This window comes from Corvus brachyrhynchos, unplaced genomic scaffold (genome assembly GCF_000691975.1).
Source record: "Corvus brachyrhynchos isolate BGI_N302 unplaced genomic scaffold, ASM69197v1 scaffold34, whole genome shotgun sequence".
NCBI classification, from domain to species: Eukaryota; Metazoa; Chordata; class Aves; order Passeriformes; family Corvidae; genus Corvus; species Corvus brachyrhynchos.
Window position 1 is genome coordinate 4831837 of NW_008238126.1, and position 13545 is coordinate 4845381.

The window sequence follows — 13545 nt, forward strand, 5'->3', positions numbered from 1 at the left end:
TGGTGAATATGCAAGATTTCTCAGTGTTTTATTCTTCTCTGTATTGACAAAATCTACCTCTAGACAGAGGTATTTCCTGGCTCACATCCAAAGCTGTTCAGTTGGAAAGTTTACCCTAAAGTGTGTAAGGTATTTTATTTTGCTGTACATATATGGCTAAAAATCTTCAGGCTAATAGTTTTGTGCAGTTTGAAGGTCACCTGGATATTTTGAAGGGATTGGAATTCTCAGTTTTAGCACACTTACAGAAGTTGTATAGGCTGTGTGCTGGCAGTGGTCATGTGCACTAAAGGGTTCCCATGCCCTTTTCTGACCACAATTTGGCTGTTGAAATTTTCCTATATGAAACACTGCTCCTCACTGTCTGTTTGTAAAGTTCCCATTCTCTTTAGGGATTCTTCATGCCAGCAAGTAATTTTTCCATGCTAGTTGACTTAATGAAAAGTATGTACTAATGTAAAAGAGGAGCCACATATTTCTTTATTAACCAATATTTCCTAATGAAAAAAATAAGTATGTTATGAGGTAATTTTAAGACAATTCTAAAGAGTATATACATTTTCATTACATTTTTCCAGTGGTTTTTATTTGCAGGTGGTTATATATGTTTAAGATTATCTTTCTAGTCTTCATTGAAAGGTCATTTCTTGGTTAAGGTAATAGCACATCAGTTCTGTACTTAAGCTAATTATACTGATGACCAGAAGCAGACCTTTCATAGTTTTCTATGCACTTACCGACCTCCCCAGCTTGTATCTGTGCAGTGAATTGGGTGTGAACTCAAGCTCAAAGTCAGTCCCTGGTATGAAGCACTGCTTAACAGAACATCTGTGCTTGCAATTCAAGGGGAAGCCAGAGGAGAAAAGATGACATAGAAATGGAGGAAGCTGCAGGAAGAGTACCTGAAAAATGGTTTAACGAAAGAGAGGAAATGGGCATTTTTTCTTATAATGTTAGTTTTAAAATTGTAAGCAAAGAAGTAATGTCTTTGGCAATAAGTTGCTATTGCTTAATTAGAAAAGATTTTGGGGTCTGGGGTTTATCTGGCAAACACGCACAGTCATATCAAATAGTTCATTTATTCTATCATTATTTTTCCTTTCTGACTGTATCATGCCCAGTTACTATACCATAGTTCCCTCTTACCACCCACCAAAAAAATTCCCTGACAGTTTTAAAATGTGGATTGCTTTTTGCTTGTGCAACCTATTTGTTTCCTTGTTATGTATCTCACAATTAGGCCAATTAAAACACACCAAACACACTCTTCCTTTCTGCTTTGCCAGTGTTTATGGAACACTTTTTCTTACAGGCAATATTTGAGTGAACTTGCTTCCTATCAGTTACTTTATTTATTAAATTTCAGAAATATTTATCATTACTTTAAAGCATTTTTCCTTGTTTTATGTAACCCCATTCTTAGGTCTAACTTAATTGATTCTTTCTAGCATATAGGCTATAAAGGGACAGGTAGATGTCACTCATACACCAGGGAATCTTATTGCAACCACCCCCTTTTGGCTGCTTGCTCAATACTCCACTTCACTGAGATTTTCAAGGGTAAAGATAGAACCAGTCCTAAATTATTGTCTCTGTTCTCACACAGTACATCAACCCAACAAAACATTAGGAACGTGTTCTTAAAAGGACTACTCCAAGGAAAGGGTTGAGGGCTATGATTTGAGTGATTAAAAGAACAGGGAAACATCTGTACCAGCTGCTCTGTTTTGGTTAACCTCATTTCAGCACTTGGTTAAAATATGGTTATCCTGTCCACATTAAAAGAGATTACTTTTCACGTGCTGATTTGTAATAGTGTACTTTCAAAAGTACTCTGAAGTAGTTTTGGAAAAGTATTAACAGATGGATGTTCTGACTTCAATATAGACAAGCAGCAGTCATACTCTTTACAGGTACATAAAGTCAGGCCAATTTGCTGTACCTTTATTTATCAGCCTTTTCATTTTCAGCTTCTTCTAGCATCAGTTAAGATGGGAGACGACCAACAAAATCCTAACTTTTTATTTACTTTCTTTTTTTCCAATGACACATTTAATCTCATCTAGACCCTGAAGGGCTACAATTGTTGCAGAACCTGCTTAATTTTACATTGAATGTTCATTAATAAAAAAAAATATCTGACTATAATTTCTCTTTGTTTCTTGTGTAGAAAAGAGTCATTTTTTTTTCTCCTCTCTTAACAGGTGGCCATTGATGAGCGCATCAGGCAACTGCATGAAGCTCACAGGGATTTTGGCCCTACTTCCCAGCATTTTCTTACCAGTGAGTGATTTCCCATTTCCCATTTTCTTGTGCAGTTTGCATACACATTTATTTGAATTTTTTTTAGCCATATGCTCATTGTTCTTGTTATGAGTTTCTATTTTAGACTGTATTACAATGGTTTTCTTTTTTTTTCCTTGGGTGTTAAGTAAGATCATATTGTCCAGGTTCAAGGTAAAAGGAAAACATCTGCCATGATCAAGTCTCTTTGTCCAGACATCTATCTCTGCCAGGCTTATCTTCATTGTTTCGGGGCTCCCTTTTAGGACTAGCAAATTAAAATTATGTTTAAAAGAGTTTCTGATTATTTTAACCCAGAAAGGATTTAAAAAACAAACAAAACCAAAACCAACACAAATTTGGTTTATCTTTGGTTTAAAGAAATGTTCAGCTCCAAAAAGGGGCAAAATAAGACCGGCAAGAAAAATATTTTACAGGATTTGGTCACTTAGCAGAGCAGTGAGAGGATCAAAACCAGGGTGGGAAACTTGGCAGAAGAACGGCAGCTAAGTAAACTTTTTACAGCTCTGCATAAAATATAATTGCCAGCAAAATTCCCACTTCACCTCCACACACATCTTTTATCAAGGATGTTTTGAAGTACACCAAAAGACAACTTGAAACACCTTCAAAGCTCCAAGGCAGTGACTAAAGTGAAGCTTCTTAAAGGCCATGTCTTTTCCATTGTACTTCAATTAAGGAAAGTAAACAGTAAAGCTTTATTTAAGAGATTATATCAGCAGAACAGAACACAGTCACAGGATAATGGTCTCCTACATGCAGAGGGACAAGCTATCCAGACATCGGAAATAGATGTTACTATTATTGCACAGCTACGTTCACAGTGGGATAGAGGACAAACTTTTCTTCAGCTGATACTGCATTGTAATTTTAATAGGTTAACCATTTTTCCACTGAAGATCTCAATGGGAAACTGAACATTCTCAGCAGGATGACCTGCAAAATCAAAACCAGGGTCAATGTTGTGCCATATAAGATTAATGCAGGCTGATTCAACCCTGCACCTTGTTTTGTCAAATTAAGATCCTGTGAAGAAATAAGCCCTATTTTCATAATTTCTGTTTCAAACCCACTTTTCTTTTACTCTCAATCACTGGGAATACTTTATCAGCTCAATATATATAACTTCAAATCAGACTTGGCAAGACTGAACGTGCAAGAGTTATGAGTATTTGACACGAACACAATATTTAAGCAGATACTTGTTTTTCCTTGTGACCCATGGCGTATTCCTGGCGAAAGAATAAATTTGTACGGTAAATTAAGCAAGCCTGGAAGAGACTAGAGTGACCTGCAGTGCATTATCACACTGATCAAGGTGTCTTTGTTCTCTGTGCCTATGTTGAGTGCAGCCAGACAAATGGTTATGTCTTAGGCCCCTTCTGCCTTATTATTGATAAACTAGATTGATCTAAAAGATGATCAGTGTTATGATAGTCACCTCTTTCAGCCCACCCACCACCAGTGAGACATTATTCTTCTGTGTAACTAATTAGAGCCAGCAAACTGTGGACATTGTTCTGGACACTTTGTACCATTTGAGGATCACCATAGGAAGAGGAGCCAGGTGAAAATGTGTTGACTTTGAAAATAGTCAAATCATTTAGAAATAATGGGCATTTTTATTTGCTTATTTGTTCTCTCTCTCTTAGATGTGTGTAAAAATACATAATCTTACCCATGCGTGCAAAAGTTAGCTGTTTGAAGCTCTGAAAACATCTACAGAATCCTTCCCAAGTCTAAAAGTTCAGTCACTGAAAACTGACAGTACATACATCAGTCCTATCTTTCATAAGCACTGAATTCCAAAAGCATCCAGTATCATGTACTATCACTATGCCTAGGGAAAATACCGTGCTTTGATATGTTTTTTATGTACTACCTCTGCTGCACCCCTGCATGGATGGAAGCACATCTGTGGGAGAGAGAGCGCTGCAGGAGAGAGAGCACCATGCTCTTTGCCATCCAGCACCAGTCTTTTTTCTTCAGCTGTATTTGGGCATGAACAGGTCAAACATAAAGGTTGCCAGACAGAATCAGGCAGGTCAAATGAAGGCGAATTTAATGGCTTGTAAATTAGGTTTCAGTACGTGGCAGACAGAGTCCAAGTTGATCGGTCTGTGTCAACAGCAGTAAAAGATTAATCATAGCAATTTTTATGGTTTTATTTCATAAGCTCAAAACTCAGAGAGCATTTTTATCTAAGGAGCTGAGATACACATAAGATCAATGCAAACTATAGTCAGTAAGGAAAATAAGCAATATTGCATATCTAGTTTATACGCCAGTAATAATCAGTTCATCCTCCCTAACTGAGCATCAACTTTCCCTCTTCCATACATGCTTGCTCATCTTAAGATGCAAGGAATAATATCTGTTTATATTCTTATATGAAAAATTATCCTTTTATAGTTGATATACCTTTAAGAAGTTCTGCAAAAAGGCTGGTACTGACTCAAGTTCACATAAAATCAGTGGCTGAATTACATTTCTCTCCTACCTGAAAGAAATAAATATGAGCTGCTAATATAGCATCGTCTGTCTTTTTCTGTTTGGTTGAAACTGAAGCTGCATAGGGCTGTTGAAAACCTAGCACAAAAGTAATGGGGGAGTGATGTAGGGACCTCATATTTGTCATGCCCTGTGAGGCAAGGAATCAAGTGGTAGTCCCTGCTTCCAAGCACTAGCTGCCTGTTCTAAGGGCTATTCATAGGGCTGTTTCTGAGAGATTGGAAAGAAGGTGTGAGCTAGAGAGATAAGGAGTGTAAAAGCAAAAAAAAAAAAAAAAAAAGTATTCTTATTTTTGGCATTTTTAAATTAGGGACAATTTTTCTCCATTGTCTTTTCATGCAGTTCAACATTCTTTTTCCACTCCTTCATCTTTTAAACCCAGTGCCAGTGTTTACCAATGCTGTGGCACAGGATAATTCAGATGTTTCCTGGTTGTGAGTTAAACAGATAGTGGCAAAGGAATGGTATCTACTTGTGTCTCTCTCCATCAAGGCTTTGGTCTGCCTCAAGTATAAAAGACTCTTATCAAAACTGGCCCTTACTTTTCACATGAACTTGCCTCTTTCCAGGCCTTCTACACTTTTAACTGAGCTCTCTCACCCCACTCCTTGAGCTGCTGATCAGTCCTCCATGCTCCCCCAAACTCATTTTCTCTGCCAGTGTCCACAGAATCAGTCCCAGCTCCAGCTCAGTTCATTCCTTGCCAAGGACACACAGCATTCACAACAATAGTTAAGATACATCTGATAAATGCGTTACATGGGCAAGGCTTTATATCATGAATTCATGGAGTGTGTTTGTTGGTTTTGAAGGACTTGCTGTTTAATTAGAGTTCTCTAAATCAGGGTGTAAAAACTGGCAAAAATAAGATCTTTCTATTAAAGAGAAACTCGTAAATATTTAGAAATTAAAAGAAAAATCCGTGATCCTTTCATGGATGATGGTGCCTAATTTGGGAATCGTATACCATAACTGAGGTGTGAAAAGGAGTATCTGCAAATTTTAAGCATAATGCCAGCTTCAAAGTTTTCAGTGACTCCTCTGGAATAATTTTACTGTTTTGACTTCACCTTTATTTTCCTCTGTGATTCTACCTCTTTCAAAAAATGAGATTCATTGTCTCTTGTTGGAAGACCCACCTATATTTGTCACAATAGTTATTACTTTTTTTTGAGGTGCAATAAGTGAGAGGTAGGATTGATGTCAGATTGTTTTTAATATCATTTGCTGTGCTATTCAGCCATCAATCCTGCTTTTAAAGGCATGATTCATTCATGTGCATTGATGGTGATGGCTGAAAAATAGAAGGTGTTACATCTTTTAAAACCATGAGCAAACCTTGTAATTTACTGTCCAGCCACAGTATGAGCCATCTTTTAGTAAGTATAGCATGTCAGTGAAGTGACTGCATGAAATAGTGTTCAAGGTGTAACTGGCAATTACTTAAGAGTGTGACTGGAAGATTCCAGTGGTTTCCAAGCTCAGACAATACGGACTTTCATCAGCATGAAAAACCTGGAAATACAAGGAACAAAAAGAACATTTAGGTTTGCAAGGCTAAAAGGCTGATATACCCACAGCCAACATTTTGTGGTCCATATTTCTCAGGCCACGAGCTTTTTCTGCCTGCATATGTCAGTACCAGACTGTTAAATCCTCTTACCTAAATACGTGCTAGGACCTGGAGATACCTCACTGTGCCTTTCAAGGTTTGGACTTGTAAGCAAGAGCAGCACTTACTTCAACACAAGATGAGGCAGCCCTAGCAGCTTTCATTGAGGAACAGAAAGATGATCAATGCTGGAGCCACCAGTTTGTATTGCAAGTGATCAGAGTGCATCTGCTGTGTTTTATATCAGATAACTGTTGCTTAAAAATAAAATATATGGCCACGGGATTGGGCTGTGTAGCCTAGGTCTCTCCTTCTCAGGATAAGCTCAGAGCTCTTAAGGTTCAGATCCGAGTCTTTTTTCTTCTTATTTCTGTGCCTTTATGTTTTCCTTCAGTTATTTAGGCCACTCTCCTGAGAAATTGGAGATGGGGCTCTGAATTCCTTCAAGATGGGAGAGAAGTCAAGTACTCCTCCCGCCTTCTGTGTGAGTGCTCAGATTATTATGCAAAGCAAAGATTAGGGAAGCCCTTTCTTGCGCAGGCAGATGTCTTTAAAAGGGCAAGTCCTGCTAATTAAGACATCCAAGTCTAAAAATGAGAGGGCTCTGTGACTCTTAGGAAATAATCTATCCATCTGATAGATTATTTCCCAGTGCAAGCAACTGTATCTTTCTTTCTTATTTCTCCCTGCATACATTATCTCATATTTTTTTCAGATATCATATTTTTATCAGATATCATTTTTGGCAAGCAAATGTCGAAGACCACGTCAATTCATCCATGTCCTTTGGAAAAATGGTTTAATATTTTTAGATACCACAGGAAATGTTTTGAATAGAAAATATCACCTGTTAGTAGAATAAAGATAGAAGATAAGTGGACAAAAATGAATCAGCCTAACGCTGAGAACTCTCTGAATGCAAAAGGATGTTATTATTGCATTTAAACATATTTATTAAAAATATTCATGTATTATATGCATTTAAATAAGGTCATATTAGCTAGAGGAGCCTGATTGCTAGAAAACTGTTTTTCTACTTCAGTATAAGTGTAAAGTAACTACATGTGCTTCTGAAAAAGGAAAAGCTAGCAAAGTACTGATGAAGCCAAATACACTTCACACGTCTTGGCATTGTGATTATCGTGGTGAATTTCTAGCAACGCTGGGCACCAACTCAACCCCAAGACTTGTGTGATGGGTAAATCAGGTTTAAAGTTAGGAGAAAATGCCTTCAGTCCATTTCTCCCTCATTTAGAATATCATGGCCATAGCTACAGCTTTTGATAGTGCTTGCCTTGGCCTGACTGCTAAAGCTCTTTAAGAGTAGTAAAACATTGGCGTACATATGCTTACTTTATTTTGGAATAAAGTTAGTAGAATTAATTTTACAGTGGGCTTTCATTTTTTCATTATGCATTATTCTCAGGAAAACTACAAAAAAATCTCTCCATAAATCTTAATAATTTCTTTGATTTTCAATTAAATAGTATTTATGGGATTCAAGCTCTATATTTATATTTTTCTCTTTTTTGCACTTTTGTGCTAAGTGATCCTTTCTGCTATAATACATTGGGATACAAATTTCTGAAAAAAATTGTAAAGTTAGTTTTCAAATGATGATATTCTCCCCCTCTTTTCACCCAGAAGCAAGAAATTTTTTTCCATGTAACTAATATTTTGTGTTTTGGGGACAAGAGGGTTCCAACAAAAAAATTATTTTAGAATTGTGGTTGGAAATAGTCCATTCTAAATCTCTCTCTCGTGCTCTTGGTTTTAATATGTCATCTATTTAAAAATGCTGTATAATATTTATTTTAAAGCAGAGAAGGATTTTTTGAAGGGTGTGAGTAGGAAATATGCTATCTTATTTTTTTATAACAGCCTAATTAATTTCTGTAATTTATCCTTGGCCGGCAGAATAGCCTATATTCTGCAATGCTACATAATTTAAAAGTAATCAAACATTACTTTTTTCTTTTAATAAGTTTCAAAAGATGGTGCATTGCCTATACTTTTGTTCACTCTCTGAGTAAGTATGTTGCTAATATGTATTCTTCCCCCCAGAATTTTATAATCTTTTTGGATTTACACTGGATCTGTGAATCCAAATGAAAACTACTTCATTTTTTCACCCTGCCAAGTTTAACTCAGATAAATTTAACAATATGCCCATGTTATCATGAGTTGTATGTTGGGTTCAGTTTAGGACTTTCCTTTGTCCTCAAGCTCCAGGACTAGGATATAACAGGCATATTCTATATATATATATATAGATATAGATCAGAATTTTTCTGTTCTGTTTTACTATGTAAGACATGGAATATTTACCAAATATTTATTTTTCTATTTATCTAATTTCACTTGCCAAAAATCACCACCAATTTGATTAGGCCATTTTATAACCTCATTTGATGAACCGGTTTTAGAGACTTCATTTTTAAGAGCATAAGAGTGCAACACAAGTTGGCAGTGTGGAGTACCTGTAGTTTGGGGTACATGGGTCATTATATTCTCTATCTGCATTTCTTTGCTCTATTTCATTCAGTATTCTGCTATTAGACATATAGATTCTTCCATTTTTGCCATTTTACAGTAGTGTGACATTTAAGAAAATGAGCGTTAGATGGATTTTATATGTCACATTACAAAGTGGCATTTGGAAACTTCTGGAAACACTGTTCATGATTAAAGGTGTGCATTATTTAGGTCTTATCATATAATGTTGACCCTAAGCTGCAGATGGTAAATCTGAAGTTGGCTGTAAAGATTCTGGCAGGAAATGCAGGATGGAAAAGCCTCTTTTAACTCTTGTAAAATGACTGTCATAATTGGCCCTGATCACACAATGCACTTTTTAGTGACTTATTCTCTGGTTAGACGTGCTCTATAAATTGTTGCAGTGGGGTCTCCTGCAAAATCCATAGACAGCGAGGCCCGTGGAAAGGAATAGGGAGCGATTCTTGACAGAAGTTTCAGAGATCTTTATTTTCCAGCCACATGGCTGAGGAACTGCCCAAAGACTCTGGAATCACCGGACAACCAGGGTCCTCCCCGGGCAGGGGAGCACGAAATAACCAGTGGGGAACAGGATTAGGGTACATGTGACCAGGGAGCAGGGAGACCCTGTGCCTCTACCCCAGGGTCCCCTCTCCCAGGACCCCATGGCAGGGGGGAGGGACCCCAACAATAAATAGTACATTTGATAAATATCTGTATGCGTGCTACAGCGACAGACGGTGCTGACGGTGTTCCAGGGAAGTAGTGAATGTTTGCTCCGGCTTAAGAATGGCAAAATCCAAGCTGAGAGGGGGCTGTCTATTTCCAAACTGCCCATGAACCCATCTCCATGTGCAGCTAGGTCTTGGAGCAGAACAGACCCCAAACTGTGTAGACCTTATAAAAGGCAAGTTTTGATTGATTTTTCTGCCTTATAGCTTCTCAGTTGTGTAATGATATCAGTTTCTCAACTACATTGTGCAATATTAGACCTCAGTGCTACTCAACATGGTCTGATTGTTCATCAGGCTCACCTGGAACAATAAAAATTTCACATGATTTAGAAATCAATCTAAATCTTCAGTGAAAAAAAAATTATCTTTTACAGGTATATAGTGACATTTGCAAAGGATCTCAAAGAACTTGCAGATTATGCAAACACTTCTATTGTGCCACTGTCAGGCAGACACACATTTTGGAGGTGGCATCCTGTCAGCCTGCATCATGAACTGATTATGGTGGGGAAATACTGCTTTAGCATGTTCTCTAAGGAAGACAAGCATGAGCTCCTTATTGTCTCTGGAGAGCAGTATTTTCTCATTTATAATGGTGTAATCTGAAAATAATCAAAATGTAGTACTCAATGAATCTTCTTTGAAAAGATAAGGTAGCTTACACAGATGGGAAATTCTGATTCTTGGGGAATCAGAGTCTTTCCTGATGCAAAGATCATTTCATCTTTTCTTTCTCCCTGCCTGCCTTTATCTGAAGTCACCAAATCCATACCTTGCTGCAGTGAAAATAATTGGAATCAAAACAAACTTTATGTGAATAAATAAGCAGTTTCTTAACTTTATGTTTGCATTAAGATATTAATGATGATAATGCTAGGTAGAGCAGTGTAAGTCACACAGGTCATGCAGGTAGGAATTTCCAGGCTGAATCAGAGAATTACTGTCATTAAAATGTGAAATGTGAACATAATTAAGCACCTTGCTGAGTTACAGCTACTATTGCCACCAAGCAAGATAATGTGAATGTAAAAATGAGCTCAGCTTTGACTACCACAATGCTGAAAGGAATATATAATAAATATATTAAATTTCTACCAAAGCAAAAAAAAAAAAAAAATTGACAGGACATATCTAACAGTGTATGGACACTACACAAGGCCTCTTTGTGGTTTCTGTCCAAAACCCATTAGTGACAATTAAGTCAAAAGATTTTTCTTTGTATTTAGAACTAAAAACATACACTCATATGGTGACTAAAAGTGTGTGATGACTATTTAAATAAGGACCACTGAAGGTAACATTTAAATATGGGCATACTGAATTTACTCTTTGAATAGCCGAAGGAGAAATAGTTTACTATTGGTAAACATACATGTATTTTTCATTATGTTTGCAGTGCTAAACTGAAATATTTAGAAGATTATTTTTTGTAGTATCAACTACTATCATCCTATTTAATATTTCATTCAGATCCCTGCATAGATTAAAACAGTACTGAAGTTCAGAGAGCCAGCATGCCACCTTTCATTGTACATTCTGCAAACAAGTAAGAATGTAGGCTTACCATCAAGAACCGTGTTCACAGGCAAAGCAAGTCTCAGCTCTTAGAGCACCTACAGAAAGAAATAAAACTCAAATAGTAGGTAACCATTAAAATGTATGTCAATGCAAATAAAGTGTGGGGAAATTTAAATTCACTCTTAAAATGCCCTGTATTTCATTGTAGTATTTAATTTCGGTCCCAACAGCACTGGAAGTAGCTGGGTGTATGGTAATGGGTTCTTACACTGTGCAAGCTCGAGCAATAAAATACTTCGGAATTACTCCAGCAAACAAGAAATGTCTGCTTCTTGAGTGCTGTAGCACACAGGAATACTAGAGCATCATATGAAAAAGTCTGCCAGCAAGACTTTTAGGTGGACTTAACCATTTACCTGTACTAGTTTTGTAATGGATAGTAAACCGGTACTGATAACCAAAGATAAGAAACAGCTGGTCTCAGCTTCTGGGCTTCTGCCAAAAATGAAATGATTATTCTCTATGTATAGCTGTAAAAAGTACTGCACATTTTGTCAACTCAAATTTATGCAAGGTTAGAATCATCCAGGAAACCAGAAATGTATTATAGAGAGCTTCACAGCAACCTCTTGAAGGAACACTAAATCCAATTATGCTGAACATCACAGAATTGTTTGTTATTGCTATAGCACTTAGCTCTCATGAAAGCAAAAGTATTTTTTCCTCTTCTAATGGATCAAGAACACCATCATATGTAAGATTCTGTGATAATAAGTTATGACTGCAAAGCTCTTACCCAGATTAATTCAGAAGCAACAGAATAAATATATCTTCTGAAAAATACACAGCAATCTATTCTGTCCTTTAGGTATTGAATTAAAAACAAATCTTAATGTGGAACAACTGTAACTTGGTAGTATTCCCATTGGGAATATTAATGATTGCTTGGGAGAGAAATATGTAACAAGGTCAATTTTTACTTAATACTGAAGGTATTTTGTTTTCCAAAATGATAACTTAATGTAATCTGATTCAAATTATTCCTCAGACAATGCCAATTGCCATGGGTAAGAAACAGTACAATTGTCACTGAGTAAACATTTTAAAACTAGTTGATGGACCACATATTAGCACACATTAGGTTAGTATTACTGAATGAGAGCATGTAAAGAAATCATGTAGTAACTGAGTGTAAAATTAAATAGTGATCTCTAACTCCTTGGCTTTCATTTCCTGCTTCCATCTAGAATGGGGAATATTGGATCAGTCACCAAAATTATATTTACAGAAGTTTTTTCTTACAAGTGGAAAGAGTATTTAAGCATCATGGTTAAGAATTTTTTTTGAACCTGAAAATGGCGTTAAAAGTTATTTTGAGATTTTTAACATCAAAACATTACAATATTCTATTTTTGATACTTTTTGTGTTTCTACAAATCATGTAACAGATTGTATCTTTACATCCTTTGAGGCTGTAGCCGAGCACAGAAACCAAGCAGCTGCAGCTCGTGCTACCAGGAGGAGCAGCTCAATGGAGCCTTGGCCTTCACAGCTACTCAGCCGTGCAGTCTATGAACACAGAACCAAACTGCAGTGCCTGGCCCAAGAAGGAGGGCTTGATCATATATAAATTAGGTGTATATTTGAGTATTTGTATTTGAAAGTGCATACAGTTCTGTGCTCCTGTGTTTGTGGGCCATGCTACAGACTTCAATGGCAGTGCAGTGTGCTACTTTTCCAAGACATCTAACACTGTAATTAAAATTCTGGTTTTTGCACATTTTGTGAGTTACTGGTTCTCATGGTTCTTACCTTTGAAATTTACTTTTCTTCTTTTAAGAACACAAATCTGTGTAAATGTAAATAATAGGAAAGCAATGACACTTAGCTACAGATGGCTGGCTGGGGATTGAAGACAACAGCAGAATGTGCAGAGATGCTGAGGTAGAATTTTCAGAACTCCTTGGCCACCAGCAATCTGAAACAGGATTATCACATTTATGGAGATAGACTTTTCACAAGGGCATGTAGTGATAGGACAAGAGGAAGTGGCCTCAAGGTGAAGGATGGCTGGTTGAGATTGGGTGTTAGGAAGGAATTTTTACTATAAGAGTGGAGAGGCACTGCAAGATTGTCCAGAGAGGTTGTGGACTCCCCGTCCCTGGAGGTGTTCAAGATCAGGCTGGATGAGGCTCTGATTAACCTGGTCTAGTAGGAGGTTCTCTGCCTTTTGTGGGCAAGTTGAAACTAGATGATCTTTAAGGTCCCTTCCAACTCTAACCATTCTATGATTCTCTTTCTTCCGAACATATTCCTTCCTTTCCCTGGCTTCTCATAATTGTCCAAAATGTATATGAAATGCATTCACCC

The 13545-nt window shown here is 37.0% G+C and overlaps 1 protein-coding gene across 11 annotated transcripts in view; it reads left to right on the forward strand.

Moving 5' to 3' along the window:
• DMD (dystrophin) overlaps window positions 1-13545 on the forward strand; it is an 896220-nt gene that overhangs the window by 763890 nt on the left and 118785 nt on the right. For all 11 annotated transcript variants that reach the window (XM_017733467.1, XM_017733459.1, XM_017733457.1 and 8 more), the window contains one exon: window positions 2205-2283. In XM_017733467.1, the coding sequence (XP_017588956.1) occupies window positions 2205-2283 (79 nt within the window). The remainder of the gene's footprint in view (window positions 1-2204; window positions 2284-13545) is intronic.